The following is a 17,500-nucleotide window of genomic DNA, read 5'->3' on the forward strand; positions in this document are numbered from 1 at the left end:
CCACACACACACACACAGCCACGCGCACACAAACACACATAGAGAAAAACAAACAAACAACAACAAGCAAATTCAAAGTAACGTTTGTCAAAAGAAATAAACAGACAAAAAGTGAGAACAGACAGAGCGCCATCCGAGCTTCCTAATCTAAGCAAGAGTCAATCAGATAGAGGAGTCAGAAAAACAGCTATAGACAAGGGGGAGGAACTAGACGAGAGCTGTGTTACTTTATACGGAAACATGGTACCGAGAGATTTAATAGAGACGCCAAAAAGGAAAAAAGGGCAAAACGATAAACAGGATGAAATAACCATAACGTAATCCATCAAACTCCCCTGTAGTAAGAATAAAGCACACCCCCCCCCCACAAAGCCCCATCTGGTTTTACTCACTTCTTGTTCTGTTTGCCGACTCAATAATCTGCATCAAACATCTGCCAAACTCCTCAATGATCATTCTCTCCTGCACGACAGGCGGCATCTTCATCCTCTCGGCTTCTTCAGCTTGGGCCAGCAGGCACGCAGACGTTGCTTCGGCCACATCAGACGTGATCAGGGCAAATGGTAACCTGTCATCCACAGACGAAAGACTTTTTCTCAGACTACAAAAAGATTTTCAAACATTTCAGTGTTCACTGACGAGAACCAAAAAGTATGAGATCCCACAAATGAACCTTATAAACCAGCATAAAACACCTGACACAGATCTAAACAGATATTTTCCAGATTTGCTGCAAGCATTAACTCACTGACTATGGTTCCCGCCACTGGTACGGGACCGGCCGCCGGTTTACTGGTACGGATCCCGCACCCCTGACGGGATGGACTTTGCCATTTTGTTCCGAAAATTGTGATCCCGTCGCATGTACGGAAAAGGACTCCCGTGCTAGTTTTACCACTTATTTCGTTTCCTACTGAGTTTGGCCCAAGTTGGGCGGTAAGTTTTTATGCAATTCACGGTGAAGGACAGTCACCTCATCTACAGTTCAACTGACTGAAATTAGCGCTATGTTTTGTCCATACGGTTGATAGTTGCGTCGAAGAAGTCACACGAACAAGAATCACATATATGAGAAAGGTACCAAAAGTCGCCCAAAACCGTTTCGAGCTACAGGCTGATAATTACAAAAATCACTTTTTTGACCAAAATGTGTTTCCATAAGCAAACCGCGATAGAACCACCATTTTTTTACAATGTGCTCAAAAGGTTTTCATTTATATACCTTCTAAATATTTTATTTTGAATTATTTTGAGGGGAGGGTAGTCTATAACAAAAACAAAAAATGAAAACTGCTTTTGTAAGGTGTTAAAATCTATTCTTGAAGCACGTTTTCACTTCCCTGCAATGTTTTACCATTGAATTCCATTCATGATATTGATGTCAAAGAATGCCAAATTGGAAATGAATTTTCCACGAATAAGTACATTTAAAAAATCGTTTTTTCAAAGTTTGTATATGTCCTCACTTTTTATTAAACTTAAAAAAGCTCATTTTCTCAAAATTATATTTTTATAACCTACCTCGCAAAATGTGCAATATCTCAAAAACTACTAGAGATATCTAAAAAATTCAAAGACCCCTGTGTTCAGCATTGAACTTCCTATAAGATACAACCATTAACTCAAAATGATCAAAATCCGACTTTTGGTTCCTTGCTTTAGGCACACATCCATATTTTCGCTTTTTTTGCAAATGCTTCTGTTCGTTTGACTATTTTTGTGACTCAGAATATAACGTCTCTGATAGTTAGGACCCTTAACCCCTTCGCTGCTGACCTATATTCCTTGCCCTATGCTGGCCTTGTTTCCAGGAATAGCACTTCAAACGGGTGATCCTTTTAAAGTGCGATTTACTGTGGTAATGCATCAAATGCATAACGATATCTATATCATTTAGAGGAAAATGAATGAACTGCTATTATCATCAGCAAAAATTTCATCAATAGCTTGATACGTTGAGGGCATACATCGCGAGTGTTCAGCCATAGCTCGGAGCTAGAGTGAGACGCTAGAACTGTGAAGAGGGAGAGACGCTATAATTCACTCTATTTCGGTCATTGCTGGTCTAACTAGGGCAAACTAAAGCTTCTCTAACTTGGGAAGAAAATAGCTTTCAGGGGAGCCCACTCTCAATACTAAATTGCAATTACTGGCTGAGCAGGAAACGAAACAAAATAGCAATATTGTTGGGCGCACACTGTACGCCTACAGCGCATAGAAGGCCCGGTTTATGGACGTATACTGTTCGCCAAGCAGCAGTGAAGCGGTTAATATGTACCCAAACACGGTCTAGTCGTAGTTTTCAGGAAAGATGTAGCACTAGTAGTGGTGCTGTTGTTAGTGCAATGAAATCACAACTTTGTGCCCAATATCTGTCTCGTGCAGTTCAGTGTACGTGTCTGCATCAACGCACATCCCAACTTTTATATTTTCACCAAACACTCATACATGCATACAAAAAAATAAAAAAATAAATTTTTTTTTAAAATTTAAAAAATGAACACTGAACTTTTATTTTTGATGTGAATTTCATTCTCTCTGTCAAGTCTCTGGAAATTTTTCAGAAAAATAAATTCACTTTAAAAATCATAAAAATCAAAGTATTGGACTAAAACTACTTTTGTTTGTAGTATTATATTAAGCTTGAATGTAACTTTACTATGCCAAAAAATCATTACAATAGGATAATTCTGAGAGTTGTGCTGGTGATTTGAAATACCCCTAACAGTATTCATCCCTAGAGACAGGTGAAAGGGCCCAGTAGTCAATGGGTTAACAACTGTCCTCAGCTGCTTTTCGGCAATCTTTCCACATGCATGAGGGGCAGTGTAAAAAAATTTGGTAGCCTGAGAAAACTAAGCACTGTATCATTTTATTTTTTTTTGAGGGGGGGGGGGTTTAAACTAATAGTACCATAAGAAAGCCCTTACATTCCACAGAATGTCAGAGTTTTAAAAAAATGTAAATATTAAAAATTTAAACGATCAAAGCAGAAGTCAGTATTTTCATTTTTGTTCTATATTGTGCTTAGTCCGTCTCATTTTTCAAGCCAACCAAAAACTCATCTCAACAATCTTTTATCTTGGTCCCATCAGGTCCAGGCATGGGATCACAGCATTATAAAATACAGTCAAACGTGCCTTAACGGAAACCTGTGTAAAACGGAAACCTGTCTTAACGGAATCTCCCCGCTCCCCCCTTGATATATTCCTCTTTAATCACCTGTATAAAACGGAAACCTGTCCAACGTGGAAACGGAAAGAAAAATCCGCTCCCTTCTCCCTTCCGAAAATTTCACCTGTCTAAGACGGAAAATGTTTTGTCCTCTCAACCCTGATTTGAAACAAAACTGGAAAGTTTGGTTCCGACGGCTCTAACCTTAACGCCATTGGACGAGGAAGGGGACTAGGGGTGCAATTTGGGGGTAGATGTTACCCCATCATGTGAGCCCTGAGCAATGCAGATGGTCAGTGTAGTGTGGGTGTGAAATCTCACGACTGCCCGTGAGAGTGCTCGAGTTGCGAGCCACTACGGAAACTTTCTTGGGTAGCCAGAAGCCAGAGGCGTGAAATTAGATTGACCAATGCCAGCCGAGAATAGAGTTCCTCGAATAGTTGTTACATGATGGCAGTGAGGGGTGGCATTGGTGGGTGGGGCTAAGGTTGAAAGCAAAGGAGATGTTCAAACATTCCTGTTTTAATAGGTCAAACAGTGGTCCTATGAAAGGCAAGCACTGGTGGTAATTGGATAAGTAAGACTGACGCTTGTCATTATCAGACAGGATAGCAGCTGAGAGGTGTAAAGTTTGGAACACTGCTTGCCGACCGGACAAGCAATCAGTGATCCCACTGGCTTGGCCTTTCCCCCCCACTCCATTTCGCCCTAAATTCCCCTGTCTAAAACAGAATTTTTTTCTCACTCCCTTGCGATTCCGTCTTACACAGGTTCGACTGTATACAGACAAATATTAAAAAATAACGAATGGAAGGTTAAAAAATATTTGATCAAACACTAATGAAACGCATTCATATAATGAATTTTCCGTCGAAGCCCTCCAAATATCAGTATGCTGGCAGTATTGTATACAGACGTAAGTCATTTTTGGTGGCCTTTGAGATAAGTCTGTATGCAATACTGACCGCGAGTAACATGAAAAGACTGGTTGGGGGGTGGCAGTGGTGAGAGGTGGGTTAATATCACCTCCACAAAATACAGAGCTTGTGACCACCATAACAAGCAAAAAAGATAGCTTCAGGAAGGGCTTTCTTCAATGAACAGGTAAGCTTTTGCCATGCGGGAATGAAACTAGCCCGGCAGCTATAGACCACAAAGGAGACCCACCGTTCCCCGGTCGCAGTGGCTGCTGGAGGTCTCGATGGCACGCAAGATATCTGGGAGGAGAGTTTCGTCTTGGCCGCTGTCTGCTGCTGCACTCTCACTTCTGCAGCATCTGCTAGGTGCATCAGCGTCTTGCGCTCGGGGCTCTCCTCAAAGTTCTTACACCCGAAGCATTTGCAAAAGTTGGAGCACATGATCTTTGCCTGGGAAATGAACAAAGTAACATCTTGAACTGTTGGAGCTAAGGAGATACAGATTATGACATTTGTGATTACATATTATGGCCGAAAAGCACAAGATGAGACAAGAAAGAGCTTGGAGACAGCAAAGATATAGGGCTTATTAGTGACACCTGTCAACCACCAACACAAGGTTCACAAGTTGGCTACCACAGATCAGAACTGTCACAGCACTGAACTTTAAGAGATTACAATTTTTAACAATTATTTGAACCATTGCCAAAACGTGGGGAAAAACACATACATCTCACATTAGTGTGCATAAAATGTGATGCATTAGTATTTATTCCTCCAAAACTTATACATATGTTAAATTAAGGATGTAGAACCTGCATTAGCAGTTTCAGACCCAGCGTCAGCTTTACAATCTTGAGTTTGTAAATTTTTTTCCAAAAATGTTCGTTTTTTTGTGATTCCTGGACTGTCATTTTGAGCACACCAATGCAAACTTCCAAGAATGTCAAAAATTTAGTATTTTTGGGGTTTTTTTTTTAAACCTGTGCTTTGATTCTATGCTATTTGTGATCGACAAAGGTTCACCTGCTCAAGAAATCGGTTTATTTGTTTGCAAATAAACGAATAATTCGGATCACTTGTGCGTCAGTGGTGTCGTCACGGACTAGGTGTTTCAGAAAACACCATTATTTTTCAGTAGAATCACCACAGCTGGTTAAATCTTTTTTCTTTTTGTCGTTTATTCAATAGTTCAAAAGCCGCGATGCGTGAAAGGAACATTGGGTTCCTAGATCTACGATTTCGGTCGGTTGTTTAACATTCGCCGTTATTGGCGTCACTTTGCGAAATAGCGGAAGTCCGAATTTTAGCCTACTTTTGTTTTGAACCGATCATCAACAGTGCCCGGTAGGGTAGGGTTGGGTCGGGCTCGCAAAATTAGCGTCCGCGAGTAACGAACAACTCGTTGGCACTACTACCCGCAAACGAGCGGACGGGTAACGAACCGTCCGTTTGTGAAGAGCAGTTCGCTACTTGCGCGCAGAGACAACAGTTCGTTCAGCGAGCGGGCGGACCGAGAGACTCCTAGCATTCGAGCGGGCGGACGGACGGACGGACGGGAACGACTCCTTCCATTGCCTACAACTTACAACTGCCCGCCCCCTCCCCAAATTAATTTTAAAAATCACCCTCCTGCCTCACATTGTAGCTAGGCGTTCATGGCGGAAATCCCCCCCTGGCCTTTGAGATAATTGGAAGGTAAACAGTGTGCCCACACACAAGGTGAAAGGTTACACACATAGTACTACGTCACCAGACTCTCTCACTCCCTGTGGCACCGCAAGTGGTTTGAAACATCAGGCCTAATTAACAAACAATAGACGACGGGTCTAATCTCGTGTCGAGTATCTCATCTGCTAGAGTTGGTCCGTTCGCCCGCCCGCCCAGTGAATAAAATTGTGGAGCGGACCCAAAAAACGAACTGACTTGAGGCTTGAGGTCCGCAGTCCGTTCGCTGAGAGAGTCAAATTGTGGAGCGGACCCAAAAAACTAACTGTCTTGAGGTTCGCAGTTCGCTCTCATGGCCGTCCGTTACCCGTTCGCTCTGACTGAGTCCGCGAGTAACGAACCTGTCCATCCGCACGCCCCAACTCTAGTGCCCGGATATAATTGTTTTCTTGAGTGACTTCCCCAGAACAGCGGAAGCAATGGGGGAAAGAGAAAAACGAAAGTAGTCATTGCCGTCACCCTCCGGTTACGCACAAGAATCTTGCCTTGACTTGAATGTGACGTACTGGACTGTTTTGCGTGTTTTTAGGCAACCCTATTGAATATTTTAGTGAAATTGCAGTGTTTACATTGGATTCCTGGAACAAGAGTGTGATGTGTGAACAAACTTCGAGAGATGGATCATTTCTGTGGTTATAGATTTAGCTTTTGTGCTTTGTGATGACGTTTGGGGTGTCGTGATGCAGCCGTACAGGACTGACTGACGTACTAGAAATTACATTGTCCTAAGAGCAAACATTTTTTATGTCCTGTGTGCTCTTTTTACTCAAACAAATAGACAAACATGTCCTTGTTTATCTGTCTAACTCAAAAGTACACATTTGTTCTTTGTTGGCATGATATGCCTTTTTCCAATACATTGTGTCATCATTGTTATGTACAAGTAATATTTTTCATAATTGCTAACATCAATAAGTTTTAAACAAATATTTCATACATGCAAGATTCATTTAGAAACAAAATACGCCTTTATTGATCTGTGTATCTCAGTGCAAATTTGTTCTTTGTAGGCATGATTTTACCTTTTCCCAGAATGTTTTGTCATCACTGTTATGTACGAGTACTGTTTGTCATAATTAGCAACGTAATTGTGATTGTCTACTGTCTTTGATATGACCTGATATCTGGTTTCAAAGCAAAAGAAACCTCTCCTGTTTTTTTTTAAATTCTTAAAGTGTGCATTTCGCTCTGGAGGCATGACTTTGTCTTTTCCTGTACATTGTGTCATCATTGTTATGTACAAGTCATGTTTGTCATCACTGTTATGCACAAGTCAGCCCCATTGATTTTGTGCTTTTGCCTCATATTATTTAGCAATGCCAATCGGGCTTTCCCGCGAGGCGAAAATTTGGTCCCCGTTTACGGGCGATTTTGCGGACCCGGCCGAAGCGTAGGTGACTAACTTTGTCAACCTCGGTCTGCTCTATTTCCGAACCAATCCGAATGAAACTCGGCAACCAATCAGAAAATAGGGCAAACTAATGATATGTGGACGTTGAAGTTCGTACACATAAATTAACCTATACTTTTGGTGTCGGGAACACTTTCGTATCGTGTACACCGAAAACTATAAGGAGTTTGAATTTCAACGCCCAGATGGTAATAGATCTATCTATCCTCTATAGTGTGCTCAAATTTGAGAGTTCTGTGTCAAGTAGTTGTTTAGACCCGATCGTAAATCTACGACTACCCCCCTTTCCAAAGCGGCTTCGCACGGAGACCGGCCATTTTCCCCTCACTCTCGTGGCAAATGTATGTGACCTACAAATCCCCGCATGACTATTCCGGGCCCGTTCATTGGTCACTTGAAATAGGGCAATGGTGGGCGCGCGCATCCGGTTGTTTTTCTCTCTATTCCCCTGTAACATCGCAATGGGGGTATTCCGAGGCGAGGTTATCTCGTCTCGGGGTGTTCGCGTCTCAACGGGGGAAAAGAATTTTTAATTGTACGGCATGCTAGATTGAATTAACTTATCTTTTACGGTTGGCATGGTCTAAAGTCATCATAAAAAGCTTTGCAATTATGTAGTCACGCTGCCGACATATATTCTTAAAGATCCCATGTGTTGTGATACGATGCTATAAATAAAATGGACTCATCCCGACACCCCTTTTTCGCAAAATCGTAATATGTACACCACAAATTTAATTATAACAAAATAACTACGAAATTGGTAGTAAATCTGACTGCAGAAATGATTTCTACACTCAAAAACACATCGGGTAGCCAAGTTTCTCTCGAACACTCGGATTAGTTACCGAGATATCGTCCATTTTCTTACAGAATCTGCTACTGCGTGGTCCACTTTTTAGGAGTATTTTCCTATATGTGGGTCATCCATATTTTGCCGACCTTTACAACCCCATAACTTTTTTATTTATAAACCGATTCTCAAAATTCAAGAAGCATAATTATTAGAATCGAAAATTCTTTCTTAGGTACCAAAAAAAGGGGGGCAAAAGTGAAAATTTAAATTTTCATTGGCATTGCTATATTAGTTAAAAAATTGTTTTACACATGTGTTTTTCTGGTGCTGAGGCTTCGATAACTATTTGTACAGCCTTTCACTATTGTGATGTGTTGTCAATGATAATGTCCAATGTGTATCCTTTCTTGTACATAACAATGATGACATGTTCTGAGCACTGCGTCATTGTTACAATGCTTGTCATTCATATTACCATTATGAATGGAGTTCATAGTGTACAAAGTGTTTGTTTACTAAACAAATGGAATTTAAAGTCTATAATTTGCCTTGCTGCTTATCTGTTTTTGTCATCACTGTTACATACAAGAAATACAGTGGTTGCCAAACCAATAGACCCATATCTCCAAAACCCTACATCTCCTTGCTCTGATACTCTAGGAATATGAGCTCTAAATGTCAATCTGTGACTGACAGATAAAAGAGTCAAATTGGTAAGAAAAATTTTTTGGAACCACTGAGTCTCAAGAGAGTCTCACGTTTTGGCAATTGCTCATTTGCGTTCTGAACAATCAACTCTTTGAACAAAATTCTGTCATGTCCTACAGAATATCAAGTAACAAACCACTTCCATCTTCACTTTTAACAAGACCAGAAAAAGCATCGGGTTCAGCTTAACATATATCTGAACCTTACCAGTATTCATTCTTCCATGTTCACATTATTCAAACTCAACAACTTATCACAATAAGATGGTAACTCACCTCATAACATTCACAGTAGTTCTTCAGGCAGCCTGACCTCTTGCAGTTGCATCCCTTGTTGTGCCGCCTATTTCCTTCGGTGTCTTTCGCTTTGCCTTTTGTGAAGGGGAATTAGATCACATTAAGACCATAATAAACACATTTTCTCCACATCAGAGAATACTTTTTTTTACAAAAAAGTTAAGCATATCAAATCTTTTATTATATCCAAAACAAGATTCTCAGCACTGAAATAAAATTTGCCTGACAAAATTGTGTTATTTGAATGAATATCCACATATATAGATATTTTCACCTCTTTAAAATTTAAAGGTTTCAAAACAATTGTGCTTGAAAGCAGTTTTTTACACTTATCATTTTTTAAGCCCTAAATATATTTTAGCTAAGAAGGAAGACTGGGATTGTAATTAAATGTTTTACACTCCCACTGACAAAATTTAGATCATTAAGAAAGCAGGCAACTCCAATATCTACCTGTCAGGGCCAGCTGGCTTCTAAGAGTTAAGAGGTGGTTTACATTGACCCTGTCAGGGTAAACCTAGGTTGTATGGGAAACATCACAATCAAAAGGTGGAGGCACTAGATCAAATATCTTCAACATGAAGAGATAATTCCTATCTTTCCTGAGCAAAGCGGAGAACTATCTCATTACACCAGTAGACCTATGATTAAAGGTGATGATATTTTAACCCCCCCAATAATAATAATAAACAAAAAAAAAAACAGCAAATAAATAAACAAACAAAAAAACCCTCAACAAAACAAAACCCCACAAAATTATCTAATATCTTCTCTTCTAACACCCTAGACCAAAAGCCCTCTGACGACGACATTATCCTCTCATTTCCATCCATCCTTAACAGTGAACACTCCAACCTGAGACAGCGGACAATTAGCAGAGACTTCTATTTATTTCAAAGTCCAAAGGCTGCAACACCAAATTTTATTGGTTCAAGACACTTGTATCATCAAGCCAAATCCCATATCACTGTCTCCCTTGCAAATGCATATTTATTTCAATTTTCCATAAAGACTCACCTATTTTGGGATGAAAAGCTTGAGGATTTCTGTCCAAACATGACTTAATGGCTTTTGACCTTTCTTCTTCATGTTCTAAATTGTTAGCACAATTTGTGCAATTGCAGTTCTGACAAAATTCACCATTTGCAAAACAGTCACAATATCTGAGGAATAAAATCAAAGCAAAAAATAAATAAGAGACAAAAATTGCATCATTATCCTAGAAATGCATCAGGAATGATTAGTAAAATTGCAATCCTCCAAACAAGTTATACAAAAAAGTTTTTACAATCAGGAAGAGCGGTCAGAAGAAAACTGACCAGAAAGGAACATTTCCTCTGGAGAAAGGAAACAGACTGAATGGACAATTTTTTTGGGTCCCTTATCCTTCACAACTTGTGTCATCAAAGCAGTACGCCAAGTAGGAGGTAATAAAAAAGAGATACACTGATACAGGCAATTATTTATTTGAGGAAGCAAATCTACACAATAACAGACATTCAGTACAGGATGAAAGCGATCAAGATAGAAATGATAGACGGAGAGTAAAGAAGCAAAATCTACCAGTGGCATCTTCCAACCACTCAGGCCAGTAAAAAGGATAGAAGAAATATATAGAAGTTTTAAGAACAACAAAACTGCAAACCATTTACTGAGCTTGCCTCAAACCGTTCATGGTGTACAAAAAAATCCCATTTAAAGTACTCATGCCCCACCGTACAAACAAAAAAAGATTCTGCAGCAATCAGGGACTTCTCCCGACAGATATACAACCCACATAAAGCTCAACAAAACTATTGGAGTGACCTGTGTCCATGACGGTCTGGTCTCACCCTCTTTTTACACTGGAAACAAAGAGAAGTACTCACAGCTTCAAGCACTGAGACTTTGTGCAGTTGCATGGTTTCCTCGGTCGGGCACCCGTCGCTTCCAGAGTAGGTCTGCAAAGGAAATTAAGAAACATTAAGAAAAAAAAACTTAAGAGAAGTTAGGTGACTTTGCTTGGTGGATGTGGGTGTGTAAGCGTATGTATGTGCATGTGCTTAAGTCCACATCATCATCATTGCCTTTCTCACCCTGCACCAGGGTATAAGCCACGGACAAACACCTTCCACCTTTCTCTATCTTGGGCTAGCCTCTTGATGTTAATCCATGTCTTCCCACTTTTCTGCACATCGATTTCTGTGATTCTTCTCCATGTTCCACGAGGTCTTCCCCTTGATCTCTTACCCTGTGGGTTCCAATCCAAAACTTTCTTTGTTCTTTGTTATGCAGCTGCCTGATTTCCTGAGAGTATGTCCAATCCATCGCCACCGCCTTCTTCCTACCTCATCTCTGACTGGGATCTGTCTTGTTTTCCTTAACACTTCCACATTGGTGACCCTGTCTGTCCATCTGATCCTCAGTAACTTTCTTAGACACCTATTCAAGAAAACCTTTACCCTCTTTATGCAAGTCTGTGATGCGTTCCATGTCTCACATGTAAGTCCACATACACGAGGGGATTTCAATAAGTCTTAGGTCTGAGTATGAAAGAATCATAGCAGAGTAATGAAATTCTGTCAGCCTTTAGACAGTTTCTTTGGAACACACCATGCAAATTTTCAGGAAAATCCGACAATAAAAAGGCACTAGTCAACATGTTCAATGAAACCATGTACAAAAACGTGTTTTTCTTCGCTAAATTTATCATTTTGACCTAGAAAAAAAATATCCTCCATGCAATGGAAAAACCCCTTCTTCTCCCTCACCAAAGAAGGCAAAGATAACACCCTCAGGTGGAAAGGTCATGCAGTCGTTTTTCTGGGATTGTGAACGTATCATCATGACGGGACTACCTGGAAAATGAAAAAAAAGTCACAGGAGACAACTGCTCGGGTTTGCTGATAAAATTGCAGTCTGAATTGCTGAGAAAAAGGCGTGGACAACTCTATAATGGGGCCCTCCTACTGCATGAAACAGCCCCTGCGCACAGGCCACAACAAACAGTCCAGACAGCAGAACAATGCGGCTTTGAAATCTTGCTACACCCAGCTTATTCACCAGACCCAGCACTCAGACTTTTTTCCGTTTTCTATTTTTTTTAAAATCACTGAAAGGACGTTGTTTCCATGACAACGAGGACGCCATTTAAGCTGTTGAAAATTGGTTAAGCGCCCATTCTGGGTCATTTTTTTCTCAAGGACTTTTGAAGGACAAAAGAAAGGTGCAAGAAATGTGTTATTCTGCACGGAGACTAAGTAGACAAATAAAAGTATGTGTGCTAAGTTACAAAGCTGTATCTTTATTCCTTCATATTTAGACCAAAGCCTTCTTGAACTCCCCTCATATATATGCCATATTTTGATTAGATTGGGTGACTGAAGAGGGATGAGCAGATGATGAATTCTACACACATGAGTATTTTTTCCAACAAAAGTAAAGCAAATGAATAGGCCTCAAGATTATACTAGTAACTCCAAATGCCCACAAATTGTTGAGCACTCGATCCAACGGTGTTGCTACACAAATATTTAATAAGAAATGTTGCACACAAAAGTGGAAAAATGTCATTTATAATATTTATAGAACATCACATCTCACCCACAAACCAAGCACAAGAATACATGACATCAGACTACATGTTACATTACCCATTCTGACTGGGCGTATTCCTGGACACTGTGTACTGTGTGATGGCTGGGTCGATACTAGCGATGGGCACATAGTCCCTTTGCTGCCTTTGGGTTTGTTGAATAGTGGCCTGGGCTGTTTGTGGCTTGGACAGCTGTTGCTGTAGCTGGAACAATGTGTAAAGATTGACATTTCCTTTTATCTTTATAGGTATTGAGACATAATTTACTTGGTAGACAAAACATAAAGGGAGAAAGAAAGGGGGTGGGGGGAGGAAGGAGGGAGATCGAAAGACACAGATGTCAAAGAAGTTCTTACAAACATTTTTTTCAAAAAGAAGGAAACGGAACGTTAAAAAATTATTTTTTTAATGTACAAACATATTTCGATAGCAAGTAAAAATGAAACCCTCCAAATTTTAGGTGCACCCTGAAAGGAAGGGTGTCACAAAATTACTCACTTTTCCTGGCGACAGAAAAGATAAAAGACAAAACAAATCTGCAATGTGCGGACATGACAAGCAGAAATCATGCAACATAGCAGCACATTGTCCCTCATCCCAAAAAGTAGCAATGACAATGAAAAATTAAATTTTCATCCAAATTGCTTAAAAATGGGCTTAAATGAAAAAGTAAATTCTAAGAACTATGGTTTTTAAATTTTAAAAATCCATTGATAAATAAAAAAGTTATTGGGATTTTTGTTTGCAAAATGTTGGAGGACCTTCATATAGGAAAAAATCGCCAAAATGTGGGACATGTTTTGATGTATTTTGAGGAAAAACTGTTCATAAGTCAGTAATGAATTGGAGCATATGAATAAAACTTGGCATCTTCATGTGATTTTTAGTGCAGAATCTAGTTCTGCTATCACTTTTTCGATGTCTTTATTACTTTGGATGTTAAAGACTGATATTTGCGTGAAATTTGTTGAATTGCGTGACATCGTTTTTACCGCGACGCGATCACCCCTTCTAAAACTCAGTAAAGCGCTATCGGGAAAACCCGCGATGTAGTCATTGGTGACCTATTTGGTTATAGGCAGCCAATCACATGCCGCCTAGCGATCACGTGCCTCTTGCATGCCGGCACCTCGCGTGATCTAGTTTCCAGATCTAGTGTTTTATCAATGGATGGGTGGTAATTTTAAGTTGGTACGGAAAATCTACTAAACGCAGAGATCTGAAATTTTACAACAATAAAGAAGACATGTGGGGCGATTGTGTGGTCGGCGATCAACCCGCAGCTCCGCTTAGTTTTCGAACCGCAGAAGAAATTCGCACAAACACGGCAATATCTCCTGTTCTAGTAATCGTTCGGGATTGTACGCTGGCATGTTATTAGTTTAACCTTTCCTCTGGTTGGTTGCCGAGTTTCATTTATTTTCGTCCAGGAGTTTTCCCGTAACTATACTTAGAAGAGAGTTATTTCTGATTCCGAGCGGCCCAAAAATTACCCCTCGCGCGGAGGCCCAGCGAGCGATAAGCATTGCTACAAAAAGTCACGACAAAGGCCTGCCTACCTGTGTGACATAGGAAGCTGGCACCAGTGCAAAGCCTTGAAGTCCTTGTATATTGCTGTTGCCAGCTGACAGTATGGCTGTGCCGGGAGGCAGCTGTCCCACCGAAGCAATGGTGGTAGAGGGTGCCGGTTGGATGGGGGCCAGGGTGGTCACCACACTGGCTTGTGTTGTCGCAGGTGCAGAAGTAGCAGGGAGGATCACACGATGCACACTTTGGCCACTTGTTGCCACTGGGACGACCGTCGGCTTTGGAGCCTGGGAAAGAGAGGGCAGGTTTTTTTTAATACAAAGGGGTTGAAAAAAAAACAACACACACACACACACACACACACACACACACAAAAGATTCAAACCAAAACATGTGGACTTAACCGCCTTACATAAAATGTAATACCCATACTGGAAAAAACAAGGTAACAGTAAACCATGATAACAAACAAATTTCTTATACCTAAATTCCAGACAATAACTGCTTTTTTCTTTACTAAAGTTTAGTTTTAGTAAGAGTTTTACAGCACTTGCAAAACAGTAAGGTCATATAAGTGCCGAAGAAGGGAGAGAGTAACATGCACAAAAAAAGAAGGAGGAGATATAAGGACGTTAGATGTTTGATAGGAAAGAAGGAGCAAACCACACCAGAGCACCCGCCAACCACCCAAAATAACTGCTTTTGTCATCGAAGGCAAAGACTATGAATTTAGACGGCAACAAAAACAAAGCTGTCAATTTACATATCAAAATAATGGGGAAGATGGACTACACTACGACGAGCAATGTGACGAAAAAGAATCTGGTGAAAAACTACTCATTTAATCGCACCGACTAAGTCAGGAAATGAAATATAAGACCTTGTGAATGGGAGTCAAACTATTGTTCAACTACATGTAAGCAGAAAACAATGGTACATAATAACTGTTTTGGAAACAGGCAAACACTCAGGGAAAGGAGCTGACTCTTTTCATCAAGAAAAACTGAAATATGTAAATCTGCTCACCAAAGGAGTGTTCTGGTTAACTGGCAATGTAATCTTCACTTGATTTGGATGTGGACGAATTGCTGTGGACGAGACGGTGATGGGAGCCATCGTCCTAGGTGCTTGGACGACCTGGGACACTGACATTGTCGGCTTGGCCACTGGAGGCATCACAAAAAAAGGTCAAGGAACAGCTTCACATATTCAGCTATCAACTTATTTATACTAAAATACATGTAAAGTGAAACTGATCCATACCAATCATTTGGCACCAAAAATGCACACATGATATCTGTCACGTACTAAAACTGCAAACAAAAGGAACATCATATCCCATTTCCTTTTTGTCTTGCTCCGTGTCCCTAATTTTTTTCTTTGGGGCGCTTGGTGCTGGTCAATGCAAATTAAATTATATAAATATGTGTGCGTGATCATGCAATGGCAGTACCTTGATGTTACTGCAAGAAATTTTATTGAGTCTGAGATTTTTTTAAAATGGTAAAATAATCTTTAAAAAGCAAAACAATTTTGGAAGTTGCCAGTGTTTTTGATACTCTATCGCTGTTTCTGATGAAGAGAGGGAGAGGACAAAAATGAACCCCCCCCCCCCCCCCACCCCATTTTTTGACAATTAAACTAATATGCCAAAAGTGCCAGTACCTGTAACAGTGGTGGTTAGAGACTGGCTTGCAGGTGACACCAGGCGCACATAATGAAAGCGACTCCCAGGGACCTGAATCTGCTGCACTGAGGCTGCATTACTGATGGACATAGGCCGTACATTTGCTGCCACTTGGGGTGCTCTTGGGTTGGCAACCACCTGAGGGGCTCGTGACGGCTGTACAGACTGTGGCGCCACCACTGGCCCTGGCTGTGCTTTGAGGGTTATGGCTGAGCCTGTGGGCTGATATTTAAACACAAGATTAACGGCAAGTTGTCACAAAAATGCCAGGATTTTAAAAAACATATTATAAAAGCAGACTTAACCTATCTCTGCTTTTGTCTTTAAATAATAAACATATAATTCTTCAATCCTCTTACCTGTGTTGTTTTAGTCAGCATATCCCCAAAGGGGGGAGTGTCCATTAAGGTCACCATCACGTCACAAAAGTAAAGTGAAAATACAGCCAATATTTTAGTATTTAGTCTATTCACAGCTCTTTCATTCCATCCACATTTTTTTTACATTAATTTCTATTTTAACCCATGAACCAAACCAATTGCAAACCCAAGTTGTTACTGTTAAATCCCTGTGATCACCGAGCTAACGCCTCACCATGCAGTAGTGTAAATCCAACATTAGTGATTTAGTCTACAACTAGGTGAGGGTGGTGGTGGTTGGGCCAATCAAAAATAAAATAAAGTTCTTGACAAACCGAAAGGGGTCAATTCCGACTGTGATACACAAAAAAAATAAACTGATTCATTATTCTTCAGAGCCATCACAGGGTTCACATTCCAGTCTTTTGATTTTTGTTTTAAAAATTTTTTTTAAAGGCGGACAATTCGTGTATTAGTATTTTAAAGAAGGATGGGGGCGGACCTGCCACTCTATGAAATCTAAAAATCAGGATCTCAGGGTAAAAAAAATCAAGATCAGTGACAAATCACCAGGGTGACTCCACGGGTATCAATAAAAAATATCCATATATATCTGTCTCTCTGAGTGTGATCATTATTTTTTTAAATCCTGAAGTATCACGTCAAGCACTCCTAGTCCAAGTGTCTACCCCCCTTAAGTCTCGAAAGACGCTTCAACCAGCGTGCATGAACTTCGGTTGACCCCATCAACGGACGGTCCCTGACACACGCCGAAGTCACGTGATGCGAACATGCGATTGAAAGTTTTACTGACCGGTCTTGATGACGGGCCCGATTAACCAGCATTTGGACAAAAGCTTGTTTTGAAAAGTAACAGCAGAACTACAAATATTGATCATTTGTATGACGCAACAAACATTTATCGTTGAGATTTGAGGCAAAAAATCGAGATACAAATAGGGATGAGTAGCCATGTTTTTTGGGGTAATCTCACTGCAGGGGTAAACTCAAGGCACGACACCGGCAAATGTGAACGACCAGAATGTGGCCGGAGCTTCTCTGCTGAAGCAAGCCCGTGTTGCCAGAAACTACGTGGGGCTGATAAGTAGGTCGACTACTTCTGACAAAAGGTGACTGCCCTGCCGTGTATGTGTGTGGGTGTGTCGATGTGTTGTCAATTGTCAAATCATTGACTCGGCTTCAGGATGGAGAAGTAGGAAAATGACGCTTGCCAGACGCACACAACCTATGTTTTAAAGTGTGTGCAAACCCCCGAAACGAAATTTTAAAGAGTAACACCCACGCACCACCAAAACTTAAAGG

General features: G+C 40.6%; 1 protein-coding gene across 1 annotated transcript in view; it reads right to left on the minus strand.

Annotated features, from left to right (window-relative positions):
• LOC101863930 (protein lin-54 homolog) overlaps positions 1–17,500 on the minus strand; it is a gene marked incomplete at its 3' end in the record, with an annotated part of 26,887 nt that overhangs the window by 4,237 nt on the left and 5,150 nt on the right. The window contains 9 exon segments of the mRNA XM_005108036.3: positions 393–568; positions 4,342–4,541; positions 9,010–9,104; positions 10,048–10,193; positions 10,899–10,970; positions 12,663–12,808; positions 14,164–14,418; positions 15,158–15,297; positions 15,797–16,040. Of these exon segments, the coding sequence (XP_005108093.1) occupies positions 393–568; positions 4,342–4,541; positions 9,010–9,104; positions 10,048–10,193; positions 10,899–10,970; positions 12,663–12,808; positions 14,164–14,418; positions 15,158–15,297; positions 15,797–16,040 (1,474 nt within the window).

Source organism: Aplysia californica, unplaced genomic scaffold (genome assembly GCF_000002075.1).
Source record: "Aplysia californica isolate F4 #8 unplaced genomic scaffold, AplCal3.0 scaffold00654, whole genome shotgun sequence".
NCBI lineage: Eukaryota > Metazoa > Mollusca > Gastropoda > Aplysiida > Aplysiidae > Aplysia > Aplysia californica.